Consider the following 12,052-nt stretch of genomic DNA (forward strand, 5'->3'; position numbering starts at 1 on the left):
TTTTTCGTGTTTGGTTAAGGTCGTGTTTTCGTATCTAGAGCTAACAATTTTGAACACGACACGAAAATACGATCCGGACCGAACACGAAAAAATCAGGTTATGGACATGTATTTTTTTGTTTACGTCAAAATTAAATCGACCAGTTTAACCTGATTAATAAACAAGTCAAAATTGGGTCAACCTGACATGATCAAAGTAAATCCGATAACCCGTTTACAAGTTTCTTTTGTTGATTTTTGTATTATTTTTTCTTATTCACTCACTTATTTTATTTTTAAAACTTTTTATAAGCGAATTTATGATTTAAATTCATTTTTATTTTGTATTGATGTCATTTTAATTTGAAACAGAGAGACGTGAATTAATTGCATCGAGTTTAGTTCGAGTTGAATTAGGTAAATCGAATCAAACGGGACAAGTTTAAGTCAATCATAAATTAACCGGTCAAGTTCAAGTTAGATATTTTGACCTGAATAATTAATTACTTAAAGTTTAAGTTAGAATCGTTCAACCCGAACCCGAACCCGAACCCGCCAACATTAAATTTACCTAGATTGTCCCAACTTAGAAATTGAGAAGGAGTAGCCCATGTGCATTGACTAAATTCTTTCCATCTAACCCTAAAAAGCTTAATCCGAGTTAGAATCGCAAAATCATTCAATAACGAAAATCAATCATGGTTTGCATACGGAAAGCGACGCTAGACGATCTCCTAGCGATGCAAGCTTGCAATCTCTTATGTCTACCTGAAAATTACCAAATGAAGTACTACATCTACCACATCCTCTCATGGCCGCAGCTCCTATACGTCGCCGAAGATTACGGAGGCAAGATCGTCGGCTATGTCTTAGCCAAAATGGAAGAAGAAAGCTCCGAGTGTCATGGTCATATAACCTCCCTCGCCGTCGTTCGCACTCATAGAAAACTGGGTCTTGCAACAAAACTCATGACCGCCGCTCAAAACGCAATGGAACAGGTATTTGGAGCAGAATATGTTTCACTCCATGTGAGGAAGAGTAATCGAGCTGCGTTCAATTTGTATACTGAAACGTTACAGTATCAGATTCATGATATTGAAGCTAAGTATTATGCTGATGGTGAAGATGCTTATGATATGAGAAAACAATTGAAAGGGAAGAGTCATCATCAGCATCATGGACATCATCATCATGGAGGTGGATGTTGTTCATCCCGAGAGACTAATCAAAAGAGTTCTGAGGGACATGCTTCTTCCTCGGTGGCTTAATTCATGGTTTGATTCTTACACGTTTATTTGTTATGTGTATTCATGTTTTATCTGTTACCTACAAAAGACTCTGAGGAAAATTTGTGTTGGGTTTTTTATATGCATAAGTATTGCTTGGAATTTCCCAAAAGTTCTAACTTGCATATATGAAAGTGTGATTTTGGAATTGAACAACTGATTCATTGAAATATGTTTAGGTTTATCTTCATAGATGAACTTGATTTGGTAAACCCTTTACTTGGATTTCCATTGCTGAAGTGATTTTGATTTTTTTTTTAAATGTTCCAACTTGCATATATGAAAGTGTGATCTTGGGGGCTTGGGCGAGAGTAGTACTAGGAGTAGGATGGGTGACCCCTTTGGGCGAGAGTAGTATTAGGATGGGTGACCACTGGGATGTTCTCTTGTCGCACTCCTTTTTAGGCGGGATTCATGTCTGTGGGGGTGTCAGGCTAGTTCTCCTTTAATTTTAAAAAAAAAAAAGTGTGATCTTGAAATTAAACAACTGATTCATTGAAATATGTTTAGGTTTATCTTTATATAACCTGATTTGGTAAACCCTTTACTTGGAATTTCCATTGCTGAAGTGGTTTTGATTTTTTTTTGAAAAAGTTCAAACTTGCATATATGAAAGTGTGATCTTGGAATTGAACAACTGATTCATTGAGATATGTTTAGGTTTATCTTCATATATGAACCTGATTAGGTAAACCCTTTACATGGAACTTCCATTGCTGAAGTGATTTTGATTTTTTTGAAAAAGTTCAAACTTGCATATATGAAAGTGTGATCTTGGAATTAAACAACTGATTCATTGAAATATGTTTAGGTTCCTGATTAGGTAAGACTCTTTACTTGTTCTATGATAAGCACCATTTGGTTGATGTGTCTTTAAAATGGGATTGATTTGTTCTTCAGTTTACAAAATAAATAACCCTTTTTCAACTGGTTTTTGGTTATGGAGTATGATTTTCTTTCTGAGTTACATACTTCAAACATCTCCAATCATTTGCTCTCTGGCATTACATGGGTCGGCAATATGATTTTGTTTAATGCGAGTAGACTGTCCCAATTGAAATAATATTTGGTTTCTATTCTTTGTTATTGGTTTGTCAGTAATGCAGATTTCTTTAGTTGGTTTGCTAATTAATTACAGCATGTTAAGATGGGTTGGTTTTCTTAGTTTAGGATTCATGTTTGCTAACATAACTGTGTTGGTAATAAGGTAAATATGGATGTTTGATTCAGTTATAGAAAGTTTGATGCAACACTAAATTGATGTCTAGAATATAGAGTTGGTTCCCAATTGGAGGAAGCTTTGTTCTGTTTAAATTGTCAGTTTCAACTGAGTAAATTATAATTCACTGTTTTTGGTTTAATTCTCATTAATTGGTGTTTTAGGTTCAATCAAATCATAGGTGGAGATATGATCAAGGACTTTGTGTTTGCTTCTTTGATCTTAGATTACTTGGTATAGTTGTCACCCCATTCGAAAAGAATTTATGACATTTATTATGGGTATGATCATATCAAAGGATTCAAATTACGCACTTTTGCTTCATTCCGTAAAAGGACTACGCGAGATGAGAATTTTTCGTTTTTATTGACAATTAAATTTTTTTACGTTGTTTTTATATTTTTTTTTACTTTTTTTAATAAAATGTTAAATTAAAAAAAATAATATTCCATTATATATCTTTTTAAATCAAATAATTTAATTTATTAATTAAAATATTTTAATTTATACTTTTTATAAAAGTTAAACAAAATAATATTTTAATAATTTATTTTAAATTATTTACTTTTTTATTAAAAATAATAAATTTATAATTAAATTGTTTTTCATATTACCGAACTTTATTTGGTACATGAACAAAAACATGGAAGTTACTCCTAACATCTTTATTTAAAAACTTAAATTTTTCTATTTATAAAAAAAAAAAACTTAGTTTGTTAAAACATGATAAAAAATTATTAAAAAATCAATTTTTTCGTGTAAAGTTTTTATATAATTCAATATTAATACTTTTCATACTAAATATAAACAAAATAATTTTTTATTTGGTTGATTTTAAAAATTATTTTAATGATTTTCCATAAAATATTAGTTTTTCAAAATTATAAATATAAACAGAAAGAAACACACTTGACCAAATTGTAAACCTTGAAAAAATAGTATTAATGCAAACAATCCCAAGTGCCTAAATATAAATTATTATGCTTAATGAATTCACCCACAAAACATAATTATTATCCTTAATGAATGCATCCAAAAAAACATATAAACATGTCCCCAATATCATTATCTCACGTATAAGATTAACTACTAGTTAAAAACCGTCGCCCTCATCGATTTAGCTCGACTCGATCCCAATAATATGAATTAACAAAATTGTTACACCATAAAACCAATTTATTTAAAAATACAAAATGGCATAGGGGTATATTTTCCAAATTTAGTATGATCCTAATTTTTCTCTATTAAGCCATATTTAACTCTTTTACTAAAAACATTAACCCTCCATTTTGCAGTCAAAATTAGAGGATGGTATTGAATATCAAATGTAGACCAGAACAATATCTTTTCTTTCTTCTCATTCTTTGATTTTTCTTCTCTTCTTCTTCTCATGAATTCCTCCCTTAATTTACATGAATCTTACATCTCCTTCCATCTCAACAACATTCAACAATGTCATTCACAGGAACTACAGATAAATGCAAAGCTTGTGATAAGACAGTTTATTTTGTTGATCTCTTATCAGCTGATGGAGTCACTTATCACAAATCTTGCTTCAAATGCAGCCATTGCAAGGGAACTCTTGTGGTATGCACATTTATCTCCCTCCCCTCAATCTCGATCTCAAGCCAAATTCGTATAAAAGTTTAGTAAAACCAATTAAACTTTGGTATGAACTATTAATCTCGTGGTCAAAGAGATGTTTTGTTCGCGTATATGTCAACAAATTTGCATATGTATTTCTAACTAACTATTTCATTTAAATTAACATCTGAATGAGTGTTGATTAAAAAATATGTGTTTATAAGAAAATTTATTGAGATTTTCTCGTTCAAACTTTATAAATGTTTTCAAAACCGAGATAAGTAATATAAAAAATACCCGTTTCTTAATTAGTTCGTTCTATCGGTTTAAAGCTTATACAAATTTATTATAACCATATTGTTTTGTTTTTGTATGAATTTATTTTTTCAAGATGAGCAATTACTCCTCTATGGATGGAGTACTCTATTGCAAGACTCATTTTGAACAACTCTTTAAAGAGTCTGGCAATTTCAGCAAGAATTTTCAAGGTTAGGTTTAACCACATTAAGTGTTTTTCTCTTTTGACATACTTTTTTTTTGTATCTATGGCTCACATTTTTTGTTCTTTTATGTTGAAATAAACAGGTGGAAAACAAGAAAGGGAGAATTCAATTGTATGCTCATATTCCTCGTCTTAGTTTTCTCATTTTGGTCATACCTAAAAACAAGACCTATCGCATATGAATTCGAGTTCGAGCTCAAATTACTCAATATTACTTAGCGATAAGTTGTTTTTGAGTAAATTATATCAATAAACGATTATACCAAATAAGAAAATCGATTAATATTTATTACCCGCAAATAAAATCTAACATATATTAATTTGAAAATCCTATGTAGACAAGGGGACCAACAAAGGTTTCATCCATGTTCTCTGGAACACAAGACAAGTGCCCAACTTGTACCAAGACTGTTTACCCATTTGAAAAGGTTAGTAAAATCTTCACTTTCATTTTTGTTTAATTTGAAACTTAATTCTCCATCAATTTATTTAAAATTTAATATTTTCACTAAAAATAAATTTAGGTATCATTGGCATGAGAAATTATGTTAGCCACCCCGAAAATAAATTTGTGTAAAAAAGTGATATATTATCGTAATCTTTATCACAATTTTCTAAAAAGACACTTTCAATAAGATAAATGATGTTATAAAAACAAAAATTAATAGGTAACAATGGAAGGAGAATCATACCACAAATCATGCTTCAAGTGTGCCCATGGAGGTTGTCCTCTTTCAGCTTCTTCTTATGCAGCCCTTAATGGAGTCCTCTATTGTAAGCACCATTTTGCTCAACTGTTCTTGGAGAAAGGTAGTTACAGCCATGTTCTCGAGGCTACAACTCATCGAAGGACCAATAGTACTGATCAAGAAGAGGAACATAAAGAATCAACCGAAGAAAAACACGAGAAAGAAGAAGAAGGAGAAGGAGAAAAAGAGGCTAAAGATGATGATCCGAGTGAAGAAGTACAAGAGTAGTCGTAAATAATAAGATGGCGTTACATTTTTTTTGTTTCCTAAAGAGGCAAACCGTTTAAATTTATATTGTTGTTCGTATAAGATTTTATTAGTGTTCTATTATATTTACTCTTTTTTTGTAATAACTATTTAATGTTACTATCTAAAATAATGTAAATTATGTCAAAATTTGTTGACATCCCTATCATTTTTTTGTATGATTTAATTTAAATTTTACTATTTTCCTTGAAATAATTCTTGATAGGAGATAAGGAAGAACCTTTTAGAGATTTGAGTTTGGGATGAAAAACAGGAAATTAGGGCTTAACATTTTGATAAGAGATTTAGAAGAACCTTGTATAAATTATGGGTTCTTTCATGAACATTTTCAGAAAAAAAAAAGAAAAATAACCAAACGTTTTTCTTAAAACAATAAAACGTACATAAATCTCGAAATTCTCAGAAGTCGATTCGAAATGCGTACAAATTCTCGGAAGTCGATTCGAAATGCGTACAAATACATTCTGAATATTTTTCCATTTGTTTCCTTCTCTCGCTTTTGGAATCAGTATACTAATGTAATGTTATTTTGTTAGATGACTCTTGAACTTTGAATATAGTGATTTGAATTCGATTTTTTTTTAAAGGACATCCGTTAAAAATAAAACATGATTGTTTTTATTTCTTTCTTGAGCAGTGTATATACAATAAATATCAGGACTTAAGCACCAACCGATAATTAAACTTGGGTCTCGAGCCCGTCAGGTGACAATCGACAATTGAACTTGGGTCTCGACTCTCGAGTTCGTCAAGGCGACAAGTTCCGCTTGCCTAGTTAAGGCATGTTAAAAAACTTAATTATACCAGCCGACAATTAAACTTGTCTCGAGTTCGTCAAGGTGACAAGTTCTGCATGTTAAAAAACTTAATTATACCAGCCGACAATTAAACTTGTCTCGAGTTCGTCAAGGTGACAAGTTCTGCTTGCCTGGTTAAAGCAGGTTAAAAAAGTTAATTGCACCAGCCGGGAATTGAACCCGGGTCTGTACCGTGGCAGGATACTATTCTACCACTAGACCACTGGTGCTCATTTGTTCAAATTTAAATAATGTTTGTATTTCATCATTATCTTACAAAAAAATAAAAAATAAAAAATAAACTCCTAATTAGAGGTGACAATAAGACGGAGGATGCGTTTACCATCCGTCTTCATTCTATTAGGGGATTTTTTTGTTATAGTTATTATAATAACCAAAACAAACAAGGCTTTAGTTTACAAACTTTAGTTGAATACAATCAAGCCCCAAATTGGAACATAAAAACATAATTTCAAATAAAATCATTACATCTAAAAATAACACTATATATATATATAAATTTCCTTCCTAAATATAAATAATAATTTATGTGTATTATAAATTTTATGTAATATGTTATATATATTGCATTTTTGTAATAGTTTTGATGGATATCTACTTAATTTTTAATTTTTAAAGTGTTTGGATTGCAAAGCGAGAGATGTGGTTATATTAAATATATGTGTAAAAGTAAATAAATATTTATGTCGAATTGTGGGTTAACCAACACATAAACTTAAAACGGTTGAAATAAAATTAAAAATACTATAATATTCTTACTTCTTACCGTTATTTTTTTTCATGAGTTTGCGTTGATAGGTTATAATTCATTCTATCATAAACCTACCAAATCATCACATGCCAACATAACACATAAATTATTATTTGAATTAGTATATTAGGAAGAGAAATTATTATAATAGTATTAAAGTAAGAAACCAAAAAATAAACATTCATTTTTTAAAAACCACTAAAAAAACACAATAAATAAATAAATATATATAAAATATTCACTGAACACACTACAAATTTTAGTTGAATATGAAAAGGCCCTAAATTGGAACATAAAAACAAATATTTCAAATAAAATCATTACATCTACAAATAACACAATATATATATATATATATATATATATATATATATATATATATATATATATATATATATATATATATATATATTACATAAATTTATAATACACATAAATTATGACTTGAAATAGTATATTCCAACCAAAGAAATTATTGGTAAATTGACAATAATTCAATCACAAATCATAGACATGCCCACAAAATCAGGGAATGTTCATAATGATTCCATTTTACTCAACAAAAGAAGAGATTTCACTCCTCACAAAGTAAGTCCCAGAAGGCCCATCTTTAGGCAACAAAGCCAGTCTAACCGGACTCGCAGCACCTTCTTCCACAGACAATACCCCCATGTTATAGTTCATGTCGGTCTTCACAAAACCAGGGCAAACGCAATTCACAAGAATGTTCGGAAACTTCTTGGCTACAAGCCTTGTGTAAGCATTCATGGCGGCTTTTGACAAGATATAGGCACCCAAAAAATCAGGCCATCCCTTATCTTCCAACTTTTCCTCTTTAAAATCTTTTAGGAATTCATTTAACACATCGTCTATTCTTTCATTTGTTAAGCTCTCCATATCATTTAGCACTTCTTTAGCCCTTTCGTTGGGTATGTTCTAAATCAGGGTCATTATAAGAATCATGAGAATACACCAAAATAGACAAGGAAGAAAACATTAGAGGCAAAACAACAAAATCCACAAAAAAGAGAGAAGCACAACAATTGTAAGTTCCAAGAAGTCAAAGGTACTAATAAGAGATGTTAAAGCACCTTGAAGTAAGAAGGTAAATTTCTTCAATTTTTTTTTCAACTCATTAAGATAATTTAAGTGAAAAAAGTATCAGAATTTCACGCTCTTCCTTTCGGGAAGGAGGATTAGCGAAATCCTATTGATTGTAGCTTTCTCCAGACCTCCGGAAAAAGCATGAAAAAAAAATCCTAATTAACTAAGTCCAGGCTATGCTTCTCCTCAGTAGAACCCCATATCAACCTTCTGTTGGCCTTCTCGATGGCTTCTAGATATATACACGAATTGTTTCTGGATTATAACTAGAAACCCCTTTTACTGGATCCATCTCACATCAATAACTCGACCCCTACCACCCGCAGGTAGTTTTAAACAAGTTTCCCGACTAAGAGATCAAATGTATAAAGTTTGACTCCAACTAAAAAGTCTAAGTTGAAGTTGGGTGGGGATGTACTAACTTCATTTAGAAGGAACAAATTTGATTTTGGGAGTATGGGTTTTTTGAATTTTGGGGTAAGATTGTAAGAGTTGGCTTTATGAATACAAGGTTTTTCATATTGTCAAAAACACAAATATTTCGATTCTCACTAAGAATTCTCTGATTTATAGGGGATCATGCTAGCCGATTACAAACAAGACAAAAGTCACACTTATCAATGGAAACAAAAATGGAGTTTCCAGCTAAAAACAGACAAAACTAAAGACTGTAATCATTTATACCTTCAGTTTTCCCATGGAAGAAGAGACATTAACAATCCTTGGTGAATCAGAAAGCTGGAGGAGTGGAATAAATGCTTCAATCATCCTTTTTGCACCATAGTAATTTATCTGAATGCATTCTTCAGCCAATTCATAAGTCTGAATCATTGCTTTCCTAGAATTGGCTAGAATTCCTCCAGGCTACAAATGAAATCATAATTCAGAATCAGAAAGTTGAAATTGATGAAGAAGATTTTGATTATCAATAAATTGCATACCAAAGCAGCAGCAGCTTTCATTGCATCAGCATCAATTGATGATCCTCCTATCCCAGCATTGTTCACCTGCAAATATCATACAAATTAACCGCTACCGATTTGCCCTAATTTCAATTCAGATTTTCGATTTGACTATACCAATATATCAAGCTTTCCGAACTTAGATCTGACGAAATCAACAAGGATAGGAATAGTAGACGGATCTGCAACATCAAGCTGATGGAAGATGACGAGTTCATCTCCTCCAATACTCTCTTTAAGCAGATTCTCAACAGCTTCGATTCCTCTTTTCTCATCTCTAGCAGTCAGAATCACAGTTATGCCATTGGAAATCAACTGTCTGCATATTTCCAATCCAATTCCTTTGTTCGCACCTGTTACGATCGCATACCTTCTCGCATGCATTGTAATTTCAATCAAGAATTAACTAAATAGAAGAAATTATGCAATTACATTGAGAATCATCATACCTTTTCGTTTCAGTGTCCATGTATGCTGCAATTTTTCTCTCAAGCTTCTGTCTTTATCTCTTTTTCTGTATTATCCTCTCAAATCTCAATGGTCTGAAAACGGACACACCATTCAGTTTCTAGAAGTTTCCATTCTATATCATTCTGTATTGATGATTGTTCCTTGGCGGGAAATTTAAGGACTGTTTGTTACACATTTTTTTATTTAAATTATCATTTTTGTTTAGTTTCTTGTTAATTAATCGCATATGAAACGAGGTTTTGTCTTCACAATAAAAGATGATTGTCACTAATCTAACTACCATGTAGCGTAATGATATAAAAACCGATAAAAATTACGGTAAAATGTGATAACATTTTTAATTTACTCTCACATACATATCTAAATTAACCACAACTCTCGACCCGACAATCGAAATATTTTGAAAATTACTTAGTTAAAAAGTAGAACCTCGACACTTTAAAAATTAAACATCATTATTTATATATATATATAGATGAATTAGTTAAAACTGCACTTATATTGTTAAAACGTCCCGTGTTTATCAAATTTGGTATTGAATTTAAAATATAATTTCATATTAGCCTAGTTGGTTAATGGGTTATACTTGTTTTTATTAGGTTTCGAGTTCGAAAAATACATATAACATTTTTTATTTTATTTTTAATCGTTTTAAGTTTATGGGCGGGTCAACTCACAATCCGACCCAAATATCCATTTACTCTCACGTATATATTTAAATTAACCACAACTCTCGATTCGGCAATCCGGACACTTTGAAAATTAAGCATCATTATATATATAAAAATTATCGAATTTCAACGAATTCAAAGTTTTGACTATCCATTCTCTGAAATTCAGTATGTAAAATCGTTAATTCATTAAAACTCGTTAGTTTATGAAGTCTTTTGTGGAGTATGTCTAAGATTCATTGAGTGATTTCTGAATCCTTGGATAGTAGCTCAAAATTTTGAATTAAGACAAACTGATATGACAGATCTACATATTTAGATTATCATCTCAATTATTTTATAGTGAACTAATTAAAAAATAAACGAACTTTCAATTATATTGTTCGAGAAATTGTAATTTTTTTCTTCTATAGCACATATGTAAGTTGTTTCTTTTCTTTCCTATTTTTGATAAATATTAAATTAAATTAAAATAAAATAAAATTAGTATGTTATTTAGTGTAAATATATAATTTCAATATTATTAATAATATGCATCGAACAAATATTATAATTGAAAGTTCGTTTATCTTTTAACTAGTTAATCATAAAATAATTAGGATGATAATCTAAATATGTAGATCTCTCGTATCTCGTATCAATTTGCTTGCGGTTCTGTAAACTTGAGCTACATATATTTGTTCATATGTTCATGTTCATATATGTTCAATAATCTATATTTGTATTCTTTTATATTTATATTTAATGTTTTGTCACTATTTTATTTTGTTTTCTCTTTTAATATTTTCTTGTATTATGCTTATGGAATATTTTTAATATTTAATTCTTCTTTTCTATTTTTTTATTATAATCCTTTTGAAAGATTGTTATACAAATAAAAATATATTAATTTTTTTAAAAATTCCAAACCTTTTTTTAACATTTTTATCAAATTTATTTTAAACAGCTCTAGACATGCCTAGTTTGAACTCTCAATTTTTTTTTTTAAATTTGTTCTATTTAAAAATTTATTTAAAATCTTGTGAATGAACACATTATTAATATTATGATTTTTGAGTTATTAAATATATGAGAAATGATTAGATGAGGGAATTATGTGAGGGAATTTGGTGAGGGAATGACTTAGCATAATCTTATTGACTGAAAAAATCAAATAATTTCTTTTTTTTCTCTCTTTCCTCCCGCTTTTACACGTTTTCCAACCAATGAAGGTGATGCCAAGTCATTCCCTCATCAAATTTCCTCACCAAATTCCCTCTCTCTATCACTCCTCTAAATATATTTTGTTTTGTTGTATAATTAAATTATAATTAAATATTGTAATTTTTGAGCTATTAAATATATATTTTTTTGTTGTTTAAATATTATCATTTTTAGATAAATAAATAAAAATATTTTTAAAATATAAATCCTAACAAAAACTTAGAAATTAAAAAGTATTTTTCAGTAACATTTATATATAACATTTAAAATGTAAACTATAAACTCAATTTTTATAAAAAAAAAATAGTGCAAGATACGTTTAAACATTATAAAAGGGAAGGAAAATAAAATAAAAAAATAAATAAGAAAATAACGTAAGAATTTTAAATGTTAATAAAATCGAAAAATTCTCATTTCGTACGAGCCACTCTTTCAGATTGAAACGAACACGTGTAACATAAATACTTTGAGACACTCGTATCTATA

The 12,052-nt window shown here is 29.8% G+C and overlaps 3 protein-coding genes and 1 non-coding gene across 4 annotated transcripts; 2 read left to right on the forward strand and 2 right to left on the reverse strand.

Moving 5' to 3' along the window:
* Positions 1-607: 607 nt before the first annotated feature.
* Positions 608-1,371, forward strand: LOC124942046 (N-terminal acetyltransferase A complex catalytic subunit NAA10-like). Its single transcript, XM_047482452.1, has one exon. The coding sequence runs from the start codon at positions 678-680 to the stop codon at positions 1,245-1,247; it is 570 nt and encodes a 189-aa protein (XP_047338408.1). The 5' UTR covers positions 608-677; the 3' UTR covers positions 1,248-1,371.
* A 2,302-nt stretch (positions 1,372-3,673) lies between these two features.
* Positions 3,674-5,723, forward strand: LOC124941317 (LIM domain-containing protein PLIM2b-like). The gene is made up of 5 exons (XM_047481619.1): positions 3,674-4,071; positions 4,460-4,556; positions 4,654-4,682; positions 4,909-4,998; positions 5,239-5,723. The coding sequence occupies exons 1-5, from the start codon at positions 3,937-3,939 to the stop codon at positions 5,545-5,547; spliced, it is 660 nt and encodes a 219-aa protein (XP_047337575.1). The 5' UTR covers positions 3,674-3,936; the 3' UTR covers positions 5,548-5,723.
* An 819-nt stretch (positions 5,724-6,542) lies between these two features.
* TRNAG-GCC lies at positions 6,543-6,613 on the reverse strand. The gene has a single exon. It is a non-coding gene; the product is annotated as a tRNA-Gly (tRNA).
* Positions 6,614-7,548: 935 nt separating this feature from the next.
* On the reverse strand, positions 7,549-9,806 carry LOC124941316 ((+)-neomenthol dehydrogenase-like). The gene is made up of 5 exons (XM_047481618.1): positions 9,671-9,806; positions 9,339-9,591; positions 9,201-9,266; positions 8,944-9,123; positions 7,549-8,091 (listed from the first exon to the last, which is right to left on the reverse strand). Exons 1-5 carry the CDS (start codon positions 9,688-9,690, stop codon positions 7,708-7,710), a joined length of 903 nt encoding a protein of 300 aa, XP_047337574.1. The 5' UTR covers positions 9,691-9,806; the 3' UTR covers positions 7,549-7,707.
* Between the last annotated feature and the right edge of the window lie 2,246 nt (positions 9,807-12,052).

The sequence above is a fragment of the Impatiens glandulifera genome, chromosome 6, assembly GCF_907164915.1.
Source record: "Impatiens glandulifera chromosome 6, dImpGla2.1, whole genome shotgun sequence".
NCBI lineage: Eukaryota > Viridiplantae > Streptophyta > Magnoliopsida > Ericales > Balsaminaceae > Impatiens > Impatiens glandulifera.